Consider the following 27,184-nt stretch of genomic DNA (forward strand, 5'->3'; position numbering starts at 1 on the left):
TTATCCAATACACAAGTTGTTTTTCACCGACAGCTGTACCATCCCTAATACTCTCAAGGTCTTATTAAAGGCTTCAAGAGCTTCTGCTGGATAGGTGGTTCTTTGTCTACAATCTTATATTCTTCTGTAGTTGTATCTTCAAGTTTTCCACAGTATCAATGAAAAGCTCAATCCAGAGGTACTCCTTTTAGCCTACTGCTTTTGTGCTAAGAAAAAATACCCTTATATGCTAGAAGGCAAATTAATACATCATAGAAAATGTCTCCATTTTGCATTTTTGTGGTGGCCCAGAAACTCTGATTTTTGTGGTCAGATGCAGCCTTGGGCAATACCAAAGCTGTATATATTTCTTCGTCTGTTCCTCCCCCCCCCCTTTTTTTCTGGTTATGATGTTTGAGGCATTTTTTTCTAGATATATAGTACAGTCTGTCCATGTGGGTGATAGCTACCATTACTGACCATCTGCTTTCTTCGCAGAATTCTCCGAATGTCATCTTCTTGCTCTGCTGCTTGTCATCTGGGGACTATCCCAAGCAAATCACTGCCATTCCCTTATTTGCTGTTTCCCCTTAGACTGCAGGGCCTCCCAGGGTGTTACACTTCCAAGAAATTAGCCATGCTCAGCTGAGGGACAGGTGGAAACTGTTAATCTACTAGGGTGTATGATTACCAAAGCATACTCAAATAACCAATTTCTTTAGTTGTGTCTGGGAACATAAAAACCATGAGAGATGACAGTATGCTAAACTGGTGCTTCCTTTATATTTGTTTCCTTAGACTTCTTAGGCCAGGGACTATCTTACATTTAGGCATTAGGTTCTTGGCACAAACAAACGACGAGCACTAGATGTTGTGCCCTGCCATTGGGTGGGAGTTTATACTTCACTTTTTAGCACTGCTCATATTAAGTTTATGTTGGAAAATGACTGAGGACAGGTGGGAGAGTTTCATCTGCCTTTTGAGTAACATACTTTATTGAAGTTATCGTAACATGGGAGTTCAAAAATAAGAATTAAGGATGTCATTTTATCTTCTTTTTCTTGCTCCATGACAATTCCTCACCAGTGAATTTGTGGATACTAATCCTGCTGACAGTCTTGATGTTCTTTCCTAATCTGTGTATTTTTTTCCTGATCTTTTCAAAAATAATGCAAGTCCTTCAGCATTTCATCCACTTCTAATTTCACTTCCCTGCTGTGTTGTTTCAGTGAGTGAAAATATACTTCCCTAATTCTTGGACTACCTTTTCCTTTCTTAGTTGGTTCTCCTCTGTTTTGGAAAAACTTCACCTTGCTATGACAAGTTTACAGCTCTGCGTTATTTCCCCTTTCCCTTTGTCTTTCAATTCTTATTTGTGTTACGGAGATGTTTTATGAGCGTTGAGTCCCAATAGTGCTTCCTGGACTGAAGAGCACTTATTACTGAGAATGACTGGTAGGATGTAGCCTACTCTTGAAACAGCAAGTATTAGCTGAAGGGTGGAAAGATGAGGTAACAATAATGCAAACAGTTTAACAGAAATAGTGACTTTTCACTAAGTGCAGCCAAATGAAAGCTTCTCACATGCAGCTTGATGGAAGCAAGCACTAAAGGGAAGGGGGATGGGAGCCTGACAAGGTTTGTGGAAGCTTTTTTCCAGGGCTTTTTCCACACCTGGGCATATTGGTGGAGACTGGTGAGGAAGCAGTTTACCGCTCATGCTGCTGTCATTAAGAGTGAATGCTTGGGGAAGACAGCTGGGATTTTAGCCACACTAATAGGGTACAGCAAAGCAGAGAAGACTTTTCAGGCTTTTCACCCTCACTTTGCATCTTCTGCTTCCTTCCTTCCAATCCACTTGTCTGTTTATTTCAGATGCCTCTGTGTTTCTGTCTGTCTAATTCAGACTTAGACTTGAGATTACAGACTTCAAACTTCCTCTTTCTGCTTAAATAAATTCCTTCACCCAGCAAGTCTGTTAATACTCCCTGTATTCAGATATACTTTTCCTACTTTGTATAGTGCTTCATCCTCACAAAATGTACTAGTATCAGATCAGGTAAAAGTCAGAAGGGAGAGCTATTCAGATCAGCAGATGGCAGGCTCCTTCTAGCAATTGATACCATCAGCTTCATCCTACATATCCCTGTATCAGAACATCTGATGATGACGGCTGGAAAAAAGAAGTATGGTTTCTGCATCCTTACAAGTATGCATTATGCCAGTAAGGAATCAAAAATACCTTTGTCACCAGAGTCTGTGTGGAGTGCATTTAGTCCCTTAAAGTAACGTGTATCGGATGGGAAAACAGGAACATAGTGGCTGAGTAGTACTGATAACAGCAGAAATCTGAATGTCAGAGACTGCGATTTACAAATTCACATCCAAGTCTGATTTCCATCTTCACTATTCTACCTGTGAAGATTTCCTCCAAAATAAAATATGTTAGGCTCAGATAGTGAGGTGATGAGAAATTTGGGGAAAAGGAAGAGATGCTGGTAAATGCAATCTTAACTTAAGTGTCTGTGGTCAAATGGTGCCTTAATCAAGCTCTTCCTTCCCATAAAGTGTCTATGAAACTGCTCCTTATGTTTTTTGTTTTTGTTTTTTTTTTTAAGATTAGGTTTAAAATGTCCATCCCTTCGGGAAACAATTTGGTTTCCCAAAGTTGTATGTATCCTCCTGACACAATGCAATGAACAATTGCAGGCCTTTTAGCATTATTGATGCAGCATCTCTTTTATGTTTTGTATGTTTTGTATTCCCTATTTTCAGCAAACAATAGTGTTAAAGTATTTTTAACAATGCAGCATTGTTATGAAAATGAGCTGACTAGTGAGTCTGATAGCAGGAATTTGCTCTGAGTCAACAGTGGCAATTTACAAGCATTGACTAACGAATCCCGTAATGCGCACAGCACCTCTGTGAAGAAGGGAAGAAAGCTCCATTATCTCTAATATGCAGCAAGGATTCAAATATCAGAGGCACAAAATATCTCTGTATAAGAATGTGAACGGATAGTGAATCCAAGTCGGGAATTCCTGGTGCTCACTTCTCTGCTTGGGAAAAAATAATATATTTCATAGTTCTGTACAGACATCTCTCAGAGACATGTTGGCCAGACAATAGCAATTTTTTTCTGTTTTTTAACAGAAAGCACTAATATGGTAGGCCCTTACAGCCTCTGAGAGAAATTTTCAGTGGAGACAATAAAAGCAGATTTCTTTTCTCCCTCTTTGATCAGATTGGGGAAAGAGTTTACCAGAACATGTTAGTATTGTAACATTCTGTAAATAAATTAGGAGTAATTCGAAGGTGGAGTAAGGGCTTATTTTATCCCCCCCCCCCCCCCCCGAAAGCGTAAAACAAGCCCAGCTTGGGCTAATCTCCTTTGAGGAGAGAGATGTCTCCCCTGTAGCTGTGGCGTTTCAATATTCGTGCCTCATCCTTGCCACAGCTGCTCCTTCTCCCCCACTCGTTTGGAGTGTCATATGATGCCACTGCATGGATTTACTCTCATGCAAGGTGCCTTTAGGCAACGCTTCTCTCCTGTGTAGGTTCTGGCATCTCACATGCTTTCTCAAGGATTTTCCAAGCCCCCTCTCCTACGCAACCTGTGGGATGGGCATTGCGAAGTACCCATTAATTTCAGCAGATGAATATTCTTCCTTCTAATACAGATCATAGCCTAACTCACTTTGAGGAGGAGGAAAAAAGAAGTCTGAATCTACTTCTCTATCGCTGACCTATTGCCAGTTCTCTAGCTAAAACTGCATGGTGGGGATATCCCAATTTTTCCAGTCTACAGTCTCTTTCAGTAAGTGATGCTTCTATTTATTCATCGCTCATTTAGAAGAAAACAGGAGTGAATAAGAAAAAAAGAGCAAGATAGAAAGAACTGTAAATGAGAGGGCAAAGTTTCCGAATGGGACCCTGGACTGGCAGGCACATCTGAGGTCTCTTTCCACCACTGACCTCCCATCAGGAGGAAATGTCTTCACCTCCACCAGCTTCCCTGTTAGTCCAAAACTCTTGTTTTGGTCTGATTACACTGATATTTCTGCAGAATAGAAGTCTCTTTCTTTCTCCCTCTCCCTTTCCAAATTTGATCTGTACCGATGAGCCTCGACTTAGGTAGAGCTTCCATTTGGTATATAATAACAACAATAATAAATAAACCACTCAATTTTCTTTTTCAAAGTCTTTTTTTCCCCTATTCTAAGCATCTGGCAAATGTTTAAGTATGATAATTATCAGGACTGTTCAGCACAGAAATGAAATAGTTCACAAACTCATAAATTTCTGAATTATTCAAAATTGATAGCATTCCTATAAATACATTGTGAGTAGCTAAAGGTGTAAATTTTCATTTATGTGCTATTTATTATGAATTATTTGCTCAGTGTTTATTATATGAATGAAGTATGCCCCTCCTTTAAGATAAAATTCTGATTGTGTTTGCTCTTAAAAATTAGATTCCCCCAAGCATCACCTTGAAATATAGCCAAGTATGTATACCTGAAGTGTCTACAGGGCTAGATGGAGCCAGAAGAGGAAGTTTGGAAAGAACAGAAAGCCAGAAAAGCAATTCATCCACCTTCTCTTGGTGTAATTTACACAGGATATGAGAAGGGGTACTAATTTTAATACGTTCAGCTTGGGTTACATACCAACCATTTGCTGCACCTTGGATGGCAAAATGCATTTCAGCATGTTGTGCAGCAAACAGCGTGTTTCAATTCCACTTGTCTAGACAGGGTTTTTGGTTGCCCCATTCTGGCAGGCAATGTGAAATTTCTTACCTTGATCATATCATTATGTGCTGAATTTACTTCAGAGAGAACACCTGCAGCCCTGAGAGAGTAAATTCAGTGAGAGTTGCAAATCCTCAGTACCTCTGAGGATCTGGACCTCTGTCCTTGACAAGGGTTGCTAGCAGTGGCACTGCCTGGTGTGCTCTGTGCTTTTGTAATACCTCACTGGATTTCAACACTTCCACACTCTTTCCAGAGGAGGTATGGATCCTTTTGGGTAACACATGTATGTTGATGGTTTTATACTGTATACAGCTTTGCTTTTTTGTATGTTGGAAAACATCTGTGCTAATTTGCCAGGAAATTCACTTGAAATCACCAGACTTTTCACATACATACAGTCCTCCCATTAGCAAACAGCTGTCAAAGATGGCAATTACAGTAGATTTAAAGCAGTGGTTTGAACAGGTGGCTACTTTGCACAGACTTTCGCCAAAATAATTACATTGGTTGCAGTTCACCAGTTCACACTTACTGAAGTGTTCGTACAGGTCATGTGCACACGAATACTACTACAATTGTCACTATTATTACTTGTACCAGAACAGTGCCTCGGATCAAACAAGAACAGGTCTCCCTTGTACTAGGCATCCTAAGAACTCACAGAAACAGCCAGTTCCTGCAATAAATGTCTTACATCAAAATAAAGGTGTCCTTTTAAAGTTTAGTGGTTTTTTTTAATTGCAGATCCAGACTTATTTACAGGTATGAGTAGATCTGATTTTATTTCAGTGTAAATGTGTGTGGTTGTCGTTCATCCCTAGCAGTTGTATGATACACAAAGCTTTGTGGGAACTGCCTGTAATAATGACCAGTGCATAATGACCAGTCAGTTTGCTTAAGATCAGAAGGCAAGTAATTACCAGTGCTATGAAATAGTGACAATTTGAAAAGAGCTTTATACAAAAGAATTTTGTCTTACTGTTGGTTGCATCACTTCTGTCATTAAATGAGTGTATTTCTTCTAACCTTAGCCAAATTGCTTATTTCTGTGCATCATACTATAAACTGGCACTTGTGATTACTCTGCAGACTTCCTAGGTTTTTATAAATAATTTTGATGTCAGCAAAAGTATCTGTAGAATTTGATAAGCAATTGATAGGTTACTAAAATCTTCCTTCCTGAAAGTTTAAAGAGCTACTCTCCTGTCAAATGCATGCTTATTTCAGCACCACAGCTTCATAAAGTAACACGTGATGGACGTGCTCACAGGAATTGCGGTCCATCCAGTCATGCATTCTCTTTGGCAGCACTCAGTACAAAAGGTTTTGTGGCAAAAACTCTCTAAGCCTTCCAGTGACAGCTCACCTCTCAAACGGATAATTCGTGTGACTCCAAATACTACCATGAACATCAGATGAAAGCATTTTCTGTTGGGCAGGCACATGACTCCACTCGTAACTGCTGGCACCTCTCTTGGCATTAGAATTTCTCATTTGAGAACTATTGCACTAAAAGAAGCTGCCAGGAACTCAGCTGCAGGTATACCCTGGGCAATGATCTGCTTGTCATGGGTACCATCTCTTTCCCAGTCTCTCTACATTAGAGATGGGTTTAAATTTTGAAGTACAAAGTTTTATACTTTCTCCAAATGTTTTGCTAGCATTAGGTAAAACAGCCCTGTAAATCCTTTCTAAATTCTTGACCTCAGCAATAGCCAGTGCAACGAGTTCCACAGTTTAATAACACGTACATGCATTTTATACAATGTCATTTTTTGGTCCCAACCTGCTTGCTCAAATCAGGAACTTGGAAATGAGATCTGATTTCCATTACTACCTTCACCTGCAGGGCAGGGGGAGAGAAAAATAGTGAATAAATAATTTCTCTTTGTATGGCATCCATATTGCACACAGCATTACAGAGCTCTTAAACAGTTTAAAGGGAGTTCTTTTTTTAAAGAAAGAAAAAATTAATCGTCCTGCCTCTTGGATTACCGGAGGCCATTCAACACGCTGCTCATCGCAGCACTCCCTGGTGCCCGCTCATCCTGGACCCTCACGCAGGTCCCTGCGGCAGGTGCTTCAGGGCAGCGTTTCAGTTCCCCGTCCTCTCCTAAAGCTGGAGGGAGGGGAAAACACCACCGAGAGTCGCCGGCGAAGCTACAGCGACTGGCAGGTTGGGAGCTGCACTGCTGTTTTCCGCAGCGGTTGCACAGGAGCCACCGCGCAGCGAGGATGCTCAGGACTCGACCTGCGAGGCGCTGTCATCTCGGCGCTTCCCGCCCCCCTCGGCCGCGAGGGCGAGGCGGCCGCCTCCGGCCCCGGCCCCCGGCAGGGCGGGGGCCAGGGAAAAGGGAGATTCATCGAGCTGGAAACCGCCTCTGCCGAGGGAGCGCCCGGCCCGCGCGGCGCTGAGGGAGGCGGCGGGCGGGCGCGCAGGTGTGCGCGCACGCCTCCGCCCTTCCCGGGCGGCTCCCCCCGGCCTCCTGCGCGCCGGGGGCCGCGCTGCCCCCAGCCCTGCGCGGCCCCTTCAGCCTCCGGCTCCCTCCCCGGCGCGGCGGCGGCCGCGGCGCGGCACCGCCGCCGCTGTGAGGAGGCGCGTGGGGGGAGGGGCGGGCCGAGCCGCCCAACGGCCGCGCGCCGCGGCGCTTCCCGCGCACCTCGCGCCGCCGCTGCCCTCGGCGGCTCCGCGGCCATTGACGTCAGGGAGGGCGGCACGTGACGCCGCCGGAGCCAATGGGGCGAGGCCGGAGCCGCGGCGGCGAGAGTCTCTCGGCAGCGCTCGCTCTGCGCACCCCTCCCTCCCTCCCTCCCTCCTTCTCCTCCTCCTCCTCCTCCTCCTCCCCCCCCCCCCGCGGCAGCGCGCACGGACACACGCTCACACACACGCACTCACACACACACGCACTCACACACACCCCACGCGCGCGCACCCCCACGCAGGCACACACCGGCACACACACGCACCCACATACATGCACACGCGCGCCCGCCGCACGCACTCGCGCACACGCCCCGGGGGGAAGGAAGGAGCCGCGGCCGGACGCCCCGCAGCCGCCGCCGCCAGGAGCCCCTGCCGCCGGCTTTTGTCTGCTGCCCCCGCCGCCAGCCCACCCTCCGCTCCGCTCCGCGGACAGCCGCCCGGCAGCATGGATGTGGCGCTCTGAGAGCCGCCGGAGGAGCCGGGGCAGAGCGGAGCGGGGCGCCCGCCGGAGGGCAGATTTTGAAGTTTGAATAAGGATTTTTTTTTAATTGCTTCCCTTTCCCCCCTCCCTTTTTTTCTTTTCCTTTTTTTTTTCGTTTTTTTTTTCTGTGTGGCTGAATCCCTTCCTCCATCTTCCTTGACAGTTTTTTTTTCCTCCTTCAGTATTTTTTAATCTGCTGTGTGGGGTTGGATTTTATTTTTACAGCTAGCTAGCTAGCTAGCTCTCCTACCTATAGAAACCTTCCTCTTCGAGGCGGCTAGCATTAAGCAAGATACAGACTCGCAGGCTGCTATGGATTTTAACGGCAGCTCTGGTGGGGGCAGCGATCACAGACAGATAGAGGAGAGCAAGCCATTGCTGGGTGAAATGTCTGCGACGGAGGGGAATAAAATGGGTGCTGCTCCGTGCCGGCGAGCGCTGCTCCACTGCAACGGCATGAGGTACAAGCTGCTGCAGGAGGGGGACATCCAGGTGTGCGTCATCCGGCACCCCCGGACATTTCTCAGCAAGATCCTCACCTCCAAGTTCCTGCGGCGGTGGGAGCCGCACCACTTGACCCTGGCGGATAACAGCGTCGCCTCGGCCACGGTAGGCACCGGGCCGGGCTCCGCGGCGGCGGGAGCGCGGGGCTCGGCCGCGCGCGGCCGTTGGCGCTGAGGGGCCGCCGGCGGCCGTTGGCGCTGAGGGGCCGCCGTGCTGAGCGGGGTGCGTGCCTGCCTCTCCGTGCGTGTGATAGTAACTTTGAGGGAAATGCGTGCTCTTTGTGTCCGTTTCTGCCGGGCTGCCGTTTGCGAGCGCTCCTCGTGCGTGTCCCTCCCCCTGAGGTGTGTGTGTGTGTGTGGAGGGATGTGCGGGTGTGTGTGTGGGGGGGGGGGGGGGGGCCTGCGTTTGGGTGAATCCTGAAACGCTGTGTGTGTTTTTTTTTTTCATCTCTATAATCCAAGTGATTTTTTTTTAAGAGTAAACCATTTTTTTAATTGCTTTCCTCCTCCCTCCCTTTCCCTGCTGGCAACATGAGGCTGACATGGAATTAGGCTTGAGCAATTCCTTTCTGAAACCGAAGTCTGTGAATGTCCACTGACATATTGGCAAAGTTGGAGATGAGAAAGGTAGAAGATGCTTTTAATTCGAAAGCAAATGCTTGGGTTTTGGACGGCAGCTACGCTGCTATATTTCAGGCCTTGTTTTGGGTCCTGATACGGCAGTCGCATATCCTGCCCAGACCCTGACAATGTGATCTTAAAATATGGAGATTCTCTTGCATTTTTTTCCATTAGAAGGAAAACCCTAAAGGAAAAATGAAAGACAGTAATATCAACAGTACAAGAGATGTACAAAGGCAGATTCAATCTTTAAAAATGTGATTTATATTTACATATATAACTTAAAATTTCAGTGGGCAGCATTACTGGAACATTTATAGTTTGTGGTGTGACTACACCCAGATTTAGTCTGGTAGCAATTAACACAGCTCACAAAACATGTTTTACACCAATTTATAACCACACAGAACTTCGGTTATGCTCTTTTTTTGATTTATATGTAAATATCTCATTTTTCTGAATAGTTGCATTACAGCCTTCCTATAGGATGCTCATGACATGAGAGTGCAAATTGACTTTTATGTTTTTTGGTTTCTATTAATGGTGAATTTAAATGGGTTTGAGCCAGGCTGTAATGTGCTTGGAGTTTTTGTTGTTGTTGTTGTTTGTTTGTTTTTTACACTTTGATATGGAGACACATATATGTGTGACTGCCTTTTCTGCATCACGCTCTGCTACAGACAATTCAAAGGAGATTTTTCGATGGGAGCTGCTTTAACCTTCAGGTAGGCTGGCTGCCTATTCTCACGGAGTTCTTCTTTAGTATCTGCAAAACAGCCACAGTTCACTTCACTTACTATTTCCACTGGACTCTTGAGGATGTTTCCAGGGAATATTTTTGTGGAAGAACGACTGTAAAAAGGGATGAGGACTAGACAATGAGATATTGCTGGAGAATACCTGAAAAGACATGAGCACAAGTAGTTTTTGTAGTTCTTGATTCTTTTAAAATACTCAACTTCCTCTTTGCACTGATGGTATCAGCGGAGATGAGGCATTTTTCTGGCAGTAGCCATAGCTGATTATTTCAGAAAGGAGGAAAAAGATACTGTTAGAGAGAAGTAGGATTATGCTACAGACATTAATCTCTATGATGTAGCAATACTAGACATGAAGTTGTATTTGTACAGGAGACTTCAAAGTCTGCTGTCTGGCAAAGCTGTCACCAAAGAAACACTCTCTGAGTGGAGTCCTATATAGTAGTGCTTTAATTAAAATGTAGTGTGTTTTCATTCCTAATTATTTTGGGTATATGAGTGGCAAGAAGATACTAAAGCACTGTGTGTACCAGTGTAGACTCCATTTTTTTGAGCAGTGCTTTTTATGCTTGCACCTTACCATTTTTTTCCCAGCGCCATCTCACCAAGTAAATAGGCTTGTTCAGAAATATCTATTCTTTATTATTTCAAGTACAGTCTTCGATTTCCAGAGAGTAACTAGGGGACAAGGATAAGATCCATGTTCACTTGTTGCCTGAATGTATGGATATGTTAAGCTGTTATCTTTTTGACGTCGGATGTAAGATACCTAGCTTTTACTCTCTCTTGGAGCTGTAAAGGTGTGATTTGAGCAGAATATATGGTAGTTAAAAAACAAACAAACAAACCATAACTGGGAGATGGATGCAACGACAAAAATTCCTGAAAGCCTTGGTTGATATTTAAATATAACTAGCTTGGTTTTCAAGAGCTGTAGAAAAATACCCATACCTTCCATTGAAAGTATGAGCATTGGGAACATTCAGCAGCTCTGGTAACAAGGTCATTTTTATACATAGTGCTTTCCACGATCAGGGTGCTTTATGAACAACCACTAATTAATCTTCGCATCATCTCTTTGCAAATCCTCTGGCATGACGAGTTTTACTGCATTCTGTACAACATGAATAAAATTGAACAGGAAAATGACATCACTTTGTTTGCATTTGAAAGCAAAAGTTGTAATGACAGCTAAATCTACATCTGGGAAGTTAAGTCTGTGAATACTGTGGATAAGTTATTTGTTGATTCTAGATACTTGCTATCCTTTGTACGGACATCTGATACATATGCTCGAATTAGTCTTTCTACTCAAGTTCTTTCTTGTCATGCCTGGGCTGCAAAATAGGAATTAGCATTAGTTTGTGTGTGGACTATCCATATGTATTTTTTTCCACTGATAGACACAGTGCCCACATATAAATATCATTAATGAGACCCTACCTACAGCTTCTTTTGTAAGAGATAATGACTTCCGTTGTTTTATTAGGCAGCTATATATTTTGTTTCTGACAAGATAGTTTTCCTTAGCAGAATCACTGTGCAAGAATGTAAAGGAAGAAATGTTTAGGCCATCTTATTTTAGCAAAACTTAAGGAGAAAAAAATAAATTTCCCTACCAATGTCTTTCCTAACCTTCTCAGAAGTGACTATTTCAATTAAAATAAACCTGTATGAATAATAAAAAAAAGATGTTATTAATTATATTCTGAATTAGTATTCATGTTCAACTAATAGACGGAAACATTAGCTCTTACAGTGGAGAATGCCTTACTTTAGGTGTTCGGACTTGAGCTGGTTTACATGTTTATTGTTTGCTTCAGTTTTCTCACCTCTCAAAGAATGAATTATTTAAACATAGTACAATTTCACTATTACAGTTTCACCAGTACACATGCATCTTGTATAGGCTTTTATTCTGGTGCTGGCAAAGGTTTTTTTTGTTATAAGCATATACAGTTTTATAACCTTCTTTTCCCCCCTGCCCGCCAAACTCCCAGTAGGAAGTTTTGGTATTTACAAACTTTGCTAAACAACAGCTTACTTACGGATGAACCTGACTTTCTCCCCCATGGGAGGAATAATGTTTATTTTATAAACACTTATCAAATCCAAATGTAGTGCCCTTGTCAATTTTTTTTAGTAGGATCTGTCCTTGCACAGCTTGAAGGGCAGTTGATAGTAAAAACAGAGATGGGAATAAAATCCATTTTAATACTCCTTTTGTGAGTTGTGTGATGAGGAAGCTGTTGTTGTCTTCAGCAAAAATGCAAAAATTCAGGTGTAAATAGCTCAAATGTGGCAGTCATACCTGAAATTCTGTGCTGTTAGTATCCTTTTGCCTTGTCCCATTCATGCCTCTACTGTTTTCTCTTTCACTCTGTTTATTGCACCAGTTGGAGGTAGATGCTTAGGACAGTGGGTTTTAAAGTACTAGATCACAAGGAAGGCTTGCGCTATGTATGTGCAGCAGAAAAAGAATAAATAAGCAATTAATTTTTGCTAGCTCAGGATGACCTCTCTATTTCCCATCTAGGAAGATAGGACATAATTGAGACCATGAAATTACTCATTAATATCCCTCAAGGAGGTGGAAACTTCTGGTTTTTTATGTCCTTTTTGTGTTTCTTGGCTTTGCCTTTACAGGTAAGGTTAATATAATGTAATGCTACGGTCAAAGCTGATAGCCCTAATGATAGCCCTAAAAAGCTTTGAGTGTCTTTTAAACCTTTTTCTATGCAAAAATAATGTACAGGGGCAATATTTTATTGACAAAATAGCTAATGAGAAATACTTCTAAAATAAGAATGTGAGTAGATAAGAGATCTGCATTTTTTTTCCTTGAAAAAAAAATCATACACAATATTAAATGAGGCAGGGCAGTATCTTTTAAATAAAACAAGTAGAATAGGGAATCATTTTCTAATTACTTTAAAAAATTCCAGCAATTCTGCTACTGCACGTATTTCAGCGTACTATTACATGTTCTTTTCCTTCCTTCTTGTTGTAAAGATAGACCAAAAATTCCTATCAAGCAAGACCTTTGTTTACTTTAGCACAGGTTCCCATTAGTTAAAGAAACATGCTTTTTAAAATTAAATTTCCCTTGAAAAACAGTTAGCTCAAGTGGGAAATATTATGCAGAACTCACAAGTTTCAAAACAGTCTTATGAAGAGATTTTTTTTTAAGCTTTCCTGAAAAGGAATGCCATACCATTACCCAGATTCTAAATAAAATGATAATGTTTTTCCAGTAGTAGTAGTAGTAATAAAATAAACAATCTGTTCAGCAAACCAAATGCTGACTGTTAGTCCTATGCTTCTGATTGAACTCTACGAATGTGAGTTAAAACTAGCTTGATTGGCCCCTTTCATAACACACACAAATAAACGTGAACACATAAATAACCAAGCAATTTAGTGGAATTTCTTTTCAATCCACTGTAAAAAATGGAATGCTATATTACAATTTAAATATAATATTTTCTCTTTGTTTTGTACTTAAACTGCTTGTTCTTATTCGATAAAATTAGTACATGTAGATTTTGGGTGTACGTGTTTTTGCCTTTTCTGAGCATCATGTAATATGGGTAACCCTGTTGCCACCTATCGAATATTTTCTTCAAGCATATAAGAAAAAGCATTTAATGTGGTAATTTGTACACAACTCATGATAATTTAGATGTCTTTGCAAATTGAGGCCAATTTACTCCCTGTTATTTATGTTGTTGAAATTTAGATTCCCATTTCAGTTTTAAAGGATGGCATACATCTGTACAAACAAAACCCATATTTTCCTGAAAACTCGGGATTTAATGGGATATTATTCTGTTGTGACAAACTTGTTTTTATTGCTGTATTAATCCATAACTATGTGTTTAAAAAGAAAAAAAATAGAATGGTAATTCTTTAAAGTTGTTTAATGCCTATCAAACATACTATTGAGTGTATAGTTCCTAAAGTGGTCAAAAAGCACAGTTTTTTTATGTCATTAGTGTTAAGGTATGTGTTTATATGTCACAGAGCTTATATAAAATATGCAAACAGAAGCTATATTCATTGATAGAGTGAGGGCTCTTAAGGCTATTAGTGTTAACACCCAGCCAGTAAATTTTATGTGTTTAGGACCGTAAATAAAAAGGATACTCAGAAATACTTCTGCTTCATTTTTCTTTCTGGCTGTGGAGTAAAGATGTGGTGCTAGCCACTGCATAGTGGTAATAGTCCCCCTGAGGAAGTTTGTAAATTGCCTTTTGTGCTCAATTGGAATCTGATTCCCTGTCAGAGCAGAGACTGAAGGAGCTCAGCATCCCTTGCAGGACTGGGTCTTTGTGGACCTGTGAGATCAGCTGCTTCTTCCCTCTCTCTCCCTCTCTCTCCCTCTCTCTCCCTCTCTCTCCCTCTCTCTCCCTCTCTCTCCCTCTCTCTCCCTCTCTCTCCCTCTCTCTCCCTCTCTCTCCCTCTCTCTCCCTCTCTCTCCCTCTCTCTCCCTCTCTCTCCCTCTCTCTCCCTCTCTCTCCCTCTCTCTCCCTCTCTCTGTTTTTTTTTTGTTTTTATATATATATATATATATATATATATATACTAGAAGATTATGGAAAGAGTTTGCTAGATCACGTAGGATGGAGTATGGCCCTTCTATGAAAGGGTGTTCCCATCACAAAAAGAATGTTTAGTTTTTCAGAGGTAAAAGGCTAAGGTGAGAGTGGAAAATGCGTTATGTTCTGATCTACAGGCCTAAGTTTGAATTGTTAGGAAGAGTGGAAAGGCAGAGGCTGAAGTCTTGGTCCCACCAAAGTCACTGGCAGGACTGTGTATGTTGAGGGATGTTTTGAAGGAAAGAGATGGTAAGTTAATATGCTGGGGAGGAATGATTTTTGGAATTATTTAGTTTACTGTGTATTATTTTGATTACATTTTTGATGTTTGTAAATAAGTAAGGTTTAACACAGAATCTCTGATTTCCTTGTATGTTCTATGTTAGTAAGCATAACTGAGTTAAGTAGGTGTTTACTTATCTCCCCACATAGGATTTAGGAAAGAAGAGATCTACCTCACATAGTTCAAGCATTCTAGAATCTTTAGAACTAATTAAATTGTGGGTAACATGGGTAGATTGTGGCATGTTTATTAGTGTTTTGAGCTTTGCTAGCTGCATTGGTTTTGTCCTGTGTCTGTAGATGATTATAGATACGTAGTGTTTAATTCCATATACAGTTGTATGTTTGATGATGATCGATACATTCTTTTAACTGGATCAAGGAACTGATCAGTTTCACTGTATAGTCCACCAAACTGTTGAAGAAAGGAGAGGGCAACTTGGTAGGCTGGAATTGCTGCTAAAAACAATGTGTGATTAAATCACTGCATAAAATTTTCCTGTTTTGCACAGTATTTTAGAATGCAAGGGCAATACCAGGAAAAGGAAAGGACAATTGAAAAGTATACGTTATAACTGAACGTGCCAAAGCTGGCTGAAGTTTTAGCTCTTGTAGTTGCAGGAAAAAAACCCCAAAAAACTCAGAACTAGATGCTAAATTAAAAGGTCATCACTTTATAGGCTTAAAATTATGAAAATTTAAAAATATTCTTCAGGTTTTGGAGGAGGGGCTCTCGCTCAGGATTTGTGGGACATTGTAATTACTAGTACTTGGACTTCTAGCATTTACAGTGATTTCCTTTACTTTCCCTCCTCGGCCATCACATGACTGATGGGATAGGGCCAATAAGATGGGGAATACAAAAGCAGATAATACAGTAGACCACAGGCTGCAGAGTCCAGGGTAAGAGAATAGGGTAAAGGCAGTTTTTCCCTACTTAGATCTGAGTTTTCTGTATGATTTTAAATAACTGAATCTTCTTCCTGTTTTTGAGATACTCAGCAGAAAAGCTTCTGCTGTTCCGAATTTAAGTGCATCTACTAGGATAGATGTATGCCTATTACTAAATGAGCTCAAGAAACCTGTCAAGTTGCAATGACTGAAATATGATTTAGAGCTATGCTTAGTCACATACATTCTTGGTCTTGCTCTGTTGAAAGCAGTGTTGTTATCTGAGGAAGGGTATTACAATTCCTTGTTTACCTGTGTATGACAGAATATAATGCTCAGAAAGCTGAAAAGGTTCGATTAAAAGATCGCTGTACAGATTTCAGATTGGTTACTGCTTGGTGAAGGTGACTGACTCTACCTTGTTCATACAGGTCTATGCAAAATAGATCCTCAATTCTTTATTGCATTGGCAGATCTCTAGATGTTGAGTAGCTTTTGCTTGGATGAATGAATCTTTTAGGAGAGATGGGCTTGCTTAAAATTTCCCTCTTAGATAGCAACAGCCTGTGTACTGATTCTGTTGCATCTGTTTTATGCTAGCATTTGAACATCATTGTCCTGATGGAAAGTTAGATTGTGGTATGACTTCTTTCTATGAAGAAAACTGTGGACTAGTAGGCAAGGAAATTATGAATGAGGACTACTCACCACAGGTGATAGCTCTGGCATGGGTAGCAATTAACATCTTCAAGATATGGGAGACCCTTGAACCCTCTGCCTCTTCTGGAATTTCATACCTAGTGAAGCTAAGAACATGTATGCATGATTTATTGCAGTGTATTAACATTTAATTATCAAGAAGGATTGTGGTAGGTCAGCAAATGTAATTACCAATAGAGCAAGTTTTCTGTTTAATTCATGGCCCAACACAGCTTAAAAAGTCAAGGTACAGCTAGGCGAAAGTGAGGCAAGCTAAGAGCTGTAGCTTGTGCCGATATCGGTGATTCAGTGAAATGCAGTCTGCCTTCCTGAGTGGCCCTGGGTCAGGCTGTACCAAGGTGCATGCCTGTCTCCTTGAGGATTCCCGGAAAGGTCCTGCCAGCTGCCATGGCTCTGCTGGGTCTGCTCTAGCTCCCTTCTGCCTTCTCTTCCCCAGAAAATAGAGGCTTATTAAGAAAAAAAAGGTACTCACTGCAGATTGATGTTACTCTCCTACTTTGATAGAAACATCTGTACTTACTCTGTTCTTACTGCTTTGTCGAGGGAATGTGATTTTGATGCTGAAATTAGCAGAAAATCTGCTGTGGTGTACTGTCCTAGCTGAGGCTTGCATGTGGGGAATCTTCCAGAGGGGCAGCTACTCCTCAGTCCTGAAAAGTGCAGCAAGATGATACTTTTGCTGGTGCTGTTGCTTTTGCTGTCTTAACCTGATGTTTGCATATGTAGCCATTTTCACTTGGGAGGCAGTGGCAAAGCAGGAGGCTGAAGATGGGATAAGCCTTGTATGGGCCCTCTTTGTGTCTCTTTCCTTTTTCTGCCCAGAATTATCAATTATTTCAGAGATAAGAGCTTTTGCTCTTTCAGAGTATGTTACAATTTTTTTAAAGCTCTAGTTCCTGTAATTGAGAGAGAGCATGATTTTCTCATTTGAGTTGAAAAATTTAAAAGGAGAAATTGCCTTTGCTATTGCTAAGGAGAAGAATAATAGCCAAGGCTTCAAAAAAAAAAAGACAAATGAAAAGATGTATCTAACACTACTTCAGACTCATGACGTCTTAAGCTAATTTCATAATTTTAGGGATGGGGATTTTGAATGCTTGAAACTGTCAGAAAAGGGCTTTTGCTTCTTGGATTTCTGGTGCTTTAAAAAATGTCAATAATATATCTATATCTATCTATCTATATATTCTCCTTTTAAAAATGTTAAATGCAAATCTTAGATCACATAGGAATGGATTTGGGTTTTGTCAGATTCTTTTACAAAGATGTCAAGCATGGTGCAATAAATGTCTGAAGAAAGCTGAGATTAAGTTAGAGATTATATATATTTTTTTAAGAATACATAATTTTGTATATTTTTCTTAGGCCTAAAGAGAAACTGAATTTGCAAGAGACAATCAGAAATAATGTTACTTTTCTTATAAATCAGTTATATGTATTTTTGAAGTATGCAGATCTATGACTGTATTTGCATTTTTGTAGATCAGATTTTTGGTGATGTTAAGCCAAATATAAGGCAAGAATTTTATAAACAAAAAACATCTCATTTTGTATTTCTTTATGGTTGCTTAATATCTAACTTAACATACAAATTAGATAAATGCATTTGCAGGTAGACAGTTTAGATAATTTTTAGAATAAATCTTTGTTTCTCTAAATTTCCTGAAGATAACCATGGCATGTTCCCAGCAGAATATTTTAAACTATGTAGAACAGATTTGTCTCAATGGTAAAGTTGTGATATTATTATGTTTTATATGGCAATGTTCATTTCTCCCAGTCTTTATCTGTTCTGGGTATTTTGATTATAAGCTTTTGGGATCAGCAGATGTCTCGTAACATGTCTGGTTCCTGTTATAAAGGGGTTCTGTTGTACTATGGAGGTTTTTGTTTGCCGCTGTAGTGCAGTTAGTGCATATTGTGAGCAGGCTCTATCTTTGCTATTTCTGTGCAAGTATCTAAAATAAGGCTGGAATGACTTTGTTAGCTGTATTTAGGGAAGGACATTATTAATAGTAAAGTAGAAACTGCTTTTAAAATAAGCATTTCTGAAAGGTGCCTAGTGGAATCAACTTGTTAAATCAAAATACAAAGGATATGTGTATTTTTTATAATTTTATTACAAAATTATGAGCACCTATTTAACCTTCTGTGAACAGAACAGGGTTTGGTTTTGGCTTTTAAAATGATCAGAAAATACTATTTTTGGATGACAGGTTAATTATTTTGTTCAATAAATTTTGGGATTTCAACTTCAGTGTGGTTCAACAGTCTCAAAATGCTTTATAGTCAGTGTTTTGTACATGGGAAAAATGAGAGAATAAGAAATGGAGATGAGACTTTTCAGCTGTCTGCTACTGTTGGTATGCCTTCAATTTCTTTTTGGAAGCAGTATATATGATTCCCAATGGAGTGTCTCAGGTGGGACACCAAGAATCAGTTGCGTCTCTTGATAGTAGTAGCTTAAGTGTCTTGCCATAATACTCGCAATAAAACCGTGACAGAGTTGGAGCACAAAGTTGCCTTGCTCTGGCCAGCTACCAGGCTGCATTGTCGTTTTAAGGGTTTATTTGAGATCAGGGAAATTGTGGCTGATAGCAGAGTGCAGTCCATGATGCTATTTTCTTCTTACTGCTTTGCAGTCTTCCTGCGAGGAAAATGCCTGTCAGGGAACCGGGTACCAGTTGGTTCAAGTCTCTTGCTTTCTACTTTGTGCATGCTGTGCTTGTATATTCTCCTAATAGTCCTTTCTGACAGCCTACTGCTTTGCTTTTGCTTTAGTAGCTGTTAAGATAGATTTTGGAAGTAAAGAGTAAGTAGGGGAAGCTCTGACTACACTGAAACTTTTCAGCATGAAAGCAATCTTGCAAAGTTGTTATAGAAGCAGGGCATTGTGGTCCATTTGTGAAAAAGATCATTGGTTCTCCATAGCCTCTCATACCCTGGATTTAATATATGAGTATTTTGCAGTTGATCCCTTAAATTTAGGAATCACTTGAGAAGAATATGATTACAGAAGTACCTCAAAATATCACATTTCCATCTATAGTGATACAAACTGTAGAAAAGATAGAAAACTGACAGTAGAAAGTCATGTGGACACTTAAATAATTGACTTGTAGCTGGTCTCGGATGGTGTAAACTGATGCAGCTCTGCTGATTTTTCCTATAGCTATGCAGTTGTTCTAGTTGAGGATCTGACAGTAGAGTTATTGTTAGCCTGAAAACACATTTGTACAAGGAAAAATTTCTTTGCACTAGTTGTTAGTGTCAAACTGGGCATTTGATGTCAGTGACTGAGAGAAGTGACTGAATGGTTTCATTGGGTGCTCCGGCTTCATGATGTTCTGGTAGTATCTGTGGTGTCCTGTCATTTCAACAGTTTGCTTGATCTGTTGTCTCTGAGAAAGAATGCAAGGAGGAGACCAGAACTGCAAAAAGCCCACTGATCCTTTCAAGAAAAAACAGCATTTGCTTTTGCAGCATGGGAGATTTCCATCTACTTCAGTGGACTGTACTGAATAAGATCCATCCAATGGCCTTGCCTTATTGCTCAGTAGTCAAATGCCTGTAGTTTGAACACGCATTATGTGTGGCTTTTTGTGGAAGATACATGTTCAATGAAAGAACCATGTCTTTCAGAGTGACTTGTCTCTCTGGGGAAAGAGGAGAAGCTATCATATGATAAATGAAAAAAATCTATACAATTATTGTAAACTGCTACCTTTACTAAACAGGTTATGGTAGCATGATTATGTGATTGGAAAAGGAGATTCAACTGATTTATTCAGTGCAGGAAGAATATTTCTTTGCCTGTTCCTTACAAAAGGAATACCAAACTCCAGTTGTGTAGTAGCAGCTCAAAATAATATTCCCAGTCCTTTTTATTACGAAATACGAATCAGACATTTTTATCCCTGGTATATGGAAGCAAGGAGCATTGATGAAGGCTATTGTGAAAGTGCAAATTAATCGTTACGTTGTTTAATTTTTCTTTCAACTCTTTGTGGCTCTTTCAGGTATTCTATTTCACACTGCTTTTGTAGTGACTTTGGAGGAAAGTGTTCGCGTCTTTAGCTAAAGAGTAGCCTGATACCTAGAAACAACAGACAGCCTAGAGGAACAAATAGGTTGAATAGAGTCCTGGCACTAAAAATGGTGTCTACTTTGCAACAAAGTAATGTGGACATTGAGGAAAACGTAAAACTTCTACTGGCACAGAACTTTGCTGTGTAAGGTGAAGATAGGTAGATACACAGCCAACGTGTCTTGTCTCACTGAAAATGAATTTTTTAAGGTTAGAAAATTCACCTTTCAGAATTGCTGTGAATGAAACGGGAAATAAAGGTGGAAGAGCTTGAAATTAAATGAAATGTACAGGATTAGACATGAGCTTTTGTACTACATATTAACATGCCCCATCTAGGTAACCGCTTTACTTTTGGAGCCCAGGATTTCCCTGAAGACTCTAATATCTTCTCACTCAGTTTTGTGGCAAAAAATCATTGGCGTTGAGAAATAGTAATATTTTTTTTGATGCTGTCACTGTCTCCCTTGAAATTAATCTTTTATGATGTATTGTAAGTAGCATCAAATGTCCCCAGTGACTGAGGTTGCCTAGAGTGCTTTAAATTTGGTGAAATCAAATCTGTCGTGGGAGTTGACCATGTATAAAGCTGTTTCCTCATGGAGATAGATGACTTGGGAAAGTACTGAGCCCTTCTTGGTCTTGCCAAATATAGGACGGGTTCTTTGTTGGCTCTAACTTGTGCTGTTTCTTTAACTGCAGTGAAGGTTGGTTGATTTTAAACCTGTGGGGAGTCTGGATTGAGGCAACATTAACTATTACTCGTTTTCTACATGTTGTGCTTGCTGCATGTATTCACTGCTAGTGCAGTAGGTCCTGGGTGGACTTGGATGGGGGGAAGGGAAGGAAAGGAAGCCATGGTTTGAAACATTTAAACAAAGCAGCTTAAACTGAGACATTACATCTGTATGCTCCAGCTGAAAAGGGAAGTCTTTGAGTTAGTGGCTGAAGCGTGCTTATGACTGGGGCTTTTTGACTCGTCTTGTAGGGATGTAGTCTACAGTGTACCTTTTTAATATGGTGTAAACATGTCCTTCTGGAGAAACTCAGTGTTTGTGAAATCTGTATCATGTAAATAATGGGAACTCTTAAATTTGATGAGTTGCCTGTTTCCTAGCGCCTTTTATTTTATCATACCTGCTTTAACTGAGATAAAGATGTGCTGTTGTGTTATGTTGCCTAGATTTAATGTCAAGGGTTTTGAATGTTGTCTCTTTGTTTTTCAATTTTCTGTTCAGAGATAGGAGAAATAAACTAACTTGTGTATTTTTCCGCCTGTACAGCGTGTACCTGTAGATCTTTTGAGAGCTGCTGTCTTGAGACTCTTATGTGTGATCTAAGACTCGTGCTGTGCTCAGATTTCAGGTTACCAGATTTTTTTTGCATTTGTAAGAAAAGCCTGTACAAACAATGCTCTGCTGTTTCCAAACACTGCAAAGTTTTCCCCTTTGCTTCCTGTTTTTGTAGCATGTGAAAAGACCTTGTTGTCTTTGCACTGGAATTAGCAGTAATGTAAATGCATTCAGCATTAACTGCTGTGTGTTCCAGAATGCAGGGGCCTGAGTTGCTCTTTAGCAGGTGTTATTACTTCTTATTTGTGTTAAGACTAGATTAAAAAAGACTTGTGCCTGTAAAAGGGAAAGCACATACAGTGTTAAATTATGCAGTCATGAGCTTGTTATTTCCCCTCCCCCAAGTATGCAAGCCAGTTAGTAACCTAGTGATCTATACATGAGGCTTTGTAATTGGATATATGCCCAGAGTGCAGATTAATATGGAAAAGCTATAAAGGCATGGGTTCACAACCTTTATTTGACCACGTGAAGACTGTCTGCATGATCCCATGTGGAATGTGTGAGAGATTCTCAAAACAAAGAAATACCTTCATATATTTGCTCAGATCTGTATGCAAACCACAGTATACAGAGGTGATGTCCTTGTGTTAATGTGAATAGACTGTTGATTAAATAGTACTTAATCGGTTAATATTCACTTTGTATTTCTTAAGAGTGCCTTAAATGGGGCAGAGGTGTATCTGTAGCCTCTCTTTAATTTACCTGACTTCTTAGATTTTATTTTGAAATTGTTGAAGTTTTCTTTTTGTGGTTGGACATAATTTCAGCCTGCTGGGTGGGGGGGATGGGGAGAATCTCCCACAGCAAAGTGAAAACAAGCAGATGTCTTGACTGCAGCTGGCTAGAGATGAATCACTTCATATAAACTTGCCTGGAGAACATGATCTCTCTCTCTATAAACCTATACTCCGGAGAGAAGGGAGAATCCCCATTAGTCAATGACACCCTCCTCGCCTAAAATTCCAGTGTTTCTAGTTTGAAAACCTTACAAAGCATATACAGGCTACAGGCTGTATACAACAGAGGCTTTCTCAAGTTTGAATACAGTTATAACACATTTTTTGTGCCTCTTCTGGTAAATTTTTTTCTAAACAAAAATTGGAGTATCCCTAAATGAATAAAAACATTAACACCTCCGGCAACCAGTTTAATAATCATGAAGTCTCTTCTAAACTGGGATAGTATTGTAATAAGGAGTTTGGCAGCTTAGCAGAGCCCTGTTGCAGGAGTAGCTGACCTTTCTCAATCTGCATGTGACTGAGAGCAGCAAGATGTGTATTGCTCTCTTCCTCCCACTTCTGCTTCCCTATGACTTTCTGGGAAGGACTTATGTATCAGAAATGACAGTGGTTCCCTAGGACCTCACTGTGGGATGATGCAGAGCTTGGTCGTGTGTCTGGGTTCCAGAATGATCTACTGATACTGGCTTCTTCAGGCTTTTCTATCCTGTTTCTTCTTACAGCTTAGGATTTGCACTACTAGTTGTCCCGTGACAGTAAACCTTTGCTATTGATTTTTAACATAGCTCTAGCGTTGGAGATTTGCTGCTTGCAAGGCTCCTGCAATTCAGGATCCATGAACTATTTTGATGCTGTTTTGTTTTCTTTGCCATCCTCCCAAGTGGAGTATGGCACATTCTTTAGTTGTTCCCTGATGTTTAGATGGAGATGGTATCTCCTATAGCATGAGGTCTGATCAACATTAACAGTGGGGAGCTGAAGGTAACTGTGCATAGATACTTGCAGAAAATAAGATAACGCTACTTAAGCTTTTGTGCAGGTAATTTCAACATATGGTTCCAATGCTAGCCTGACTCACAAATACTTGGAATAGTCCTTAATTCTTTCCCTGCATCTAGAATATGAGAGTTGAAGTGAGTCATTCTCAGGGACCTGGCAGTGTTGTTGCAGATAATTCCCTGAAGTCACCTTTGTGCATAATACAGTAACTGAAGGGATTCATATCACATCACTGCAGGAAACTGGAAGTCTTATCCTTACAGGAAAGAGCAGGAGCTTTGGGGTTTTAAGTAAATCTTCATAAGAAGAGGGTATAGATTACCTAATATATTGTCCTGTATAGGACTTGTTTACCATGTAACTTGAATTCTTTTTTGCCATTCTGTCGGCTGTAGAGTCAGAAGTAGCTGTGTATGAAGACATGCATTTCTGAGTGCACAGAAATGAGCAATGGAGATGAGGAGGGAACTGTTTGCTGCCTGTTTCTTCAGTGAAGTGCAGCAGAAGGATGGATACTTCCTGTTTATAACTGATTACCATCTGTGATAATTACATTGGTCTCAGAAGAAGTGGCATATCTTTGTATTCATGAGAGACTACAAGACATAGGATATCCCTGCAGAGAGCTGGAAATGCAACATGATACTGTGTGGTCTTTGTCTGTTCCTGAGGGGATGGAAACATATGTATCTCTGAGAAACATATTTGTGTAGATAGTGAGGTATTCTTAGTAGGCAGATCTGATGTATTCTGTGGGCAGCAAAAAAAAAAAAAAACAGTGTAGCCCACTATCTGCAGATTTAAACTGGAGAAGGAATATGCTGCACTTATGGAAATCAGCCTTACCTTGTTTGATATCTTAGCTCTAGGAGTAAGTAGTGCCTGTGTTTCTGACTGTCTTGCCCATTGCAGATTCAGATGAGAGCTGGTAAGTGATGAGTCCCTTGGCATTTGCCACAGTTTATCAGCTGGGCTCTCAAGACGCTGCTTCAACTTGAACTTTTATCTGTATAGCAGTTTTATGCCATGAGAAACATTACACAGAGAAATGTTGTTTAACACTATTTGCTGCTTGTTAGAAAAGGGGTGCACTTGTACTTTGGCTAGAAAATTAGTTCTGCATCTTGACTGAATTTCTAAGCATAAAGCATTTCTGAAGCATCTTACAACTTGTGATCTGTTCCTCAGCCACAGAGAGCTGCTCAAGGGAAAGAGATGCCTTTTGCTATGGCTTTATGTGCTCCTGTCAGCCTGCATTTTGAGAGTATTGAGAGAGGCAGTGACATCTTAGGGCTGGACTCTGATATCTTTTGGCTCTCTAGCAGCTAATTCTACAAGGTGGTCTCAGCAGTTTCAATTGCATGACTTGAGATCACGCTTACTGTGAACAGACATAATCCACTAGCTACATTCCTTTGTCTATGGCAAGCTGGTTAAATAATAAGTAGTACCTTTTTAGATCCACTAATAACTGAGTTTTCCTTCATCTATGCCTTTGGGAATGTTTCAGTACTTTGCCTGGCAGTGTATCACTACTCTGAATCGTGTATGGAAAAATGTCTGAAGCAAATTAAACAAAATGACTTGCACGTAAAAGATCAAGTCAAAACACTGTCAAGTTGAAAGTCATTGAGTTGATGGGTGCAGTCTGTATGTGACTGGGGAACCTTTAGTGATGCCAATAGAAAAAAAAATGACCGTAGTAGACAAACGTTGCATTTGCGGTTTCTGTGACTTAAATTTTTTTTATTCATGTGATTTACTGTTCCTATGGTCGCATGGCTCTAGCTATTGTGAACACAAAGAATGTTAGAGGAAGATCCTAGCATGATGCTGGTTTCAGCAAAGTCTGGGTTAAGACTTAGGTCCAGAAAAGTAGAGGTGGAGAGAGTGAGTTTGGAAAAAAAAAAAAAAAAAAAAACTCCTCACATTATTTGTGGCTTGGCGGGTGTAGATCCTAGGAGTCCATTCCGTTGTTTTTACTCATAGCATCTTTCTCTTTTGTTGGGAATCACCGAGAGTGGTGATCTGGCATCTGTACCCTACTAGTAAAAACAATCTTAACTACTTATAATTAGTGAATTGTGTAAGCTGGCAGTCACTGATTTGAGAGGATGGAATAACAAACATAAGTACAGTGTGAATTCTGCATTGACTGGTAGCATATGTCAGAGAAAGAACTGCTTTATCTATCTGGTGCTGAATTGCCCTAGCACGTGGACTGTCTTTGCTGCTTGTTTGCTTTAATCAGGATGGCTTACTGTAAAAAGCAAAGAAGGTAGATAGAGATCCAGCAAATGAAAAATGGTAGTTTTTGAAAAACAAGACTTTTATTTTTATGTTTTTACAAAGGTCTTTGAATTGTTGTTTTTGATGGAGGGAAAGTCACTCTTTCTTATCAACAGTGAATCTGCAGTAAAGTTACTTAAAAACAAACAAAAAGCTACTTGGATTTGATATGGAAGGGAGAATTTTTTGGAACACTTTTTGTTTAGACCCTTATGGTTTGGTTATTTTCTTTCTTTGGGTTGTCTCTTGAGGATATGTATATGTCTGATTCAATCTAATACTAGACAGGATGTGCTTCACTTGCATTAATTAATTAGTTGAGAATGTTGTACTCCACATTAAAATCTTACAAAATGCCTCTGTTCCCCTTTGGAAAGAGATCCATTTCACGGTGAGCTGACGTTCTGGGCAGTACATCTGAGATAACCGAAGATGCAAGAGGAAGGGAAAGCAGCCTCAGGAACAATGGGGAAGCTTTAAAAAACTGTGTAATTTGTATCAAGCTTCCTCTCTCCTGCGGCCCCCCCTCCCCCTTTTTTTTTTCCTCGTTGTCATAGAAATGTGCCAGTCTGTGTCTCTCACAGATGAGCTCACTAAATGAATGGCTGTACAGGATGAGTCTGGTTTCAATGAAGATGTTTATACTTGAGGAACACAGATGGACTTAAACCACAGCCCAGAATCTAAACACTCCTGAACCTCCTGGGGGAGGAGAATGATAAGAAATGGAATCTGAATTTTATAGCTCAGGCCTGCTTTGAATTTCTGAATTATCATTGGAAAATAGAAAAGGAAGATTATCTGGAGTAAAGAGTGTATGTGTGTTGTTGGATTGGGAGGTTGGGCATGATTATATATTGGCTCAACTCCATGGTTCGGAAAAATTTTCCTACCTAGATTTCTTTGCAGGACTGTGTCACAGCTGAGGTTAATTGATGGTAGAGGTGCTTCTCTAATGTGCAGTCTTTAACAAGTCATTTTTTTGAACATTTCTCTACTTCTGTTACTCTTTTGAAATAAAATTTTTTGAACAAGAACTGACAATCTTATCTACTACACTGCCATGTAAAATGCTATAGTACAGGTTTGGTAGAAGTTTGCACTTAAATTTTGCTGGCTCAAACAGCTGCACATGACAGAAGCAGCATCAGACCTGTGAAATACCAAAGAATTTGCAGACTATACAGCTCACAATCTTCAATGAGGTTTTGTCATTGAGCTTTCAGCAAAAGTAGTGCAGTCAACAAATGTAATGCACTATGTTTTACAGAGTGGTTTAGTGCAGGCAAAAGTTTCCTTTCCAGGATTCAGTCCCTGGATTATTTGCTTATGAGCATAATTCTGTGAATTATTTGTACTTCCAGGAAGCCCATCAATTCAGTATTTTCATCTACATTTGACATTGTCATTTTACACTTAG

At 40.5% G+C, this 27,184-nt stretch overlaps 1 protein-coding gene across 2 annotated transcripts in view; it reads left to right on the forward strand.

Annotated features, from left to right (window-relative positions):
- Nucleotides 1-7,601: 7,601 nt before the first annotated feature.
- Nucleotides 7,602-27,184, forward strand: part of CMIP (c-Maf inducing protein) — a 139,400-nt gene continuing 119,817 nt past the window's right edge. For both annotated transcript variants that reach the window (XM_062586544.1, XM_062586545.1), the window contains exon 1: nt 7,602-8,530. In XM_062586544.1, the coding sequence (XP_062442528.1) occupies nt 8,234-8,530 (297 nt within the window). In that variant the 5' untranslated portion in view covers nt 7,602-8,233. The remainder of the gene's footprint in view (nt 8,531-27,184) is intronic.

The sequence above is a fragment of the Rhea pennata genome, chromosome 13 (genome assembly GCF_028389875.1).
Source record: "Rhea pennata isolate bPtePen1 chromosome 13, bPtePen1.pri, whole genome shotgun sequence".
Taxonomy (NCBI): Eukaryota; Metazoa; Chordata; class Aves; order Rheiformes; family Rheidae; genus Rhea; species Rhea pennata.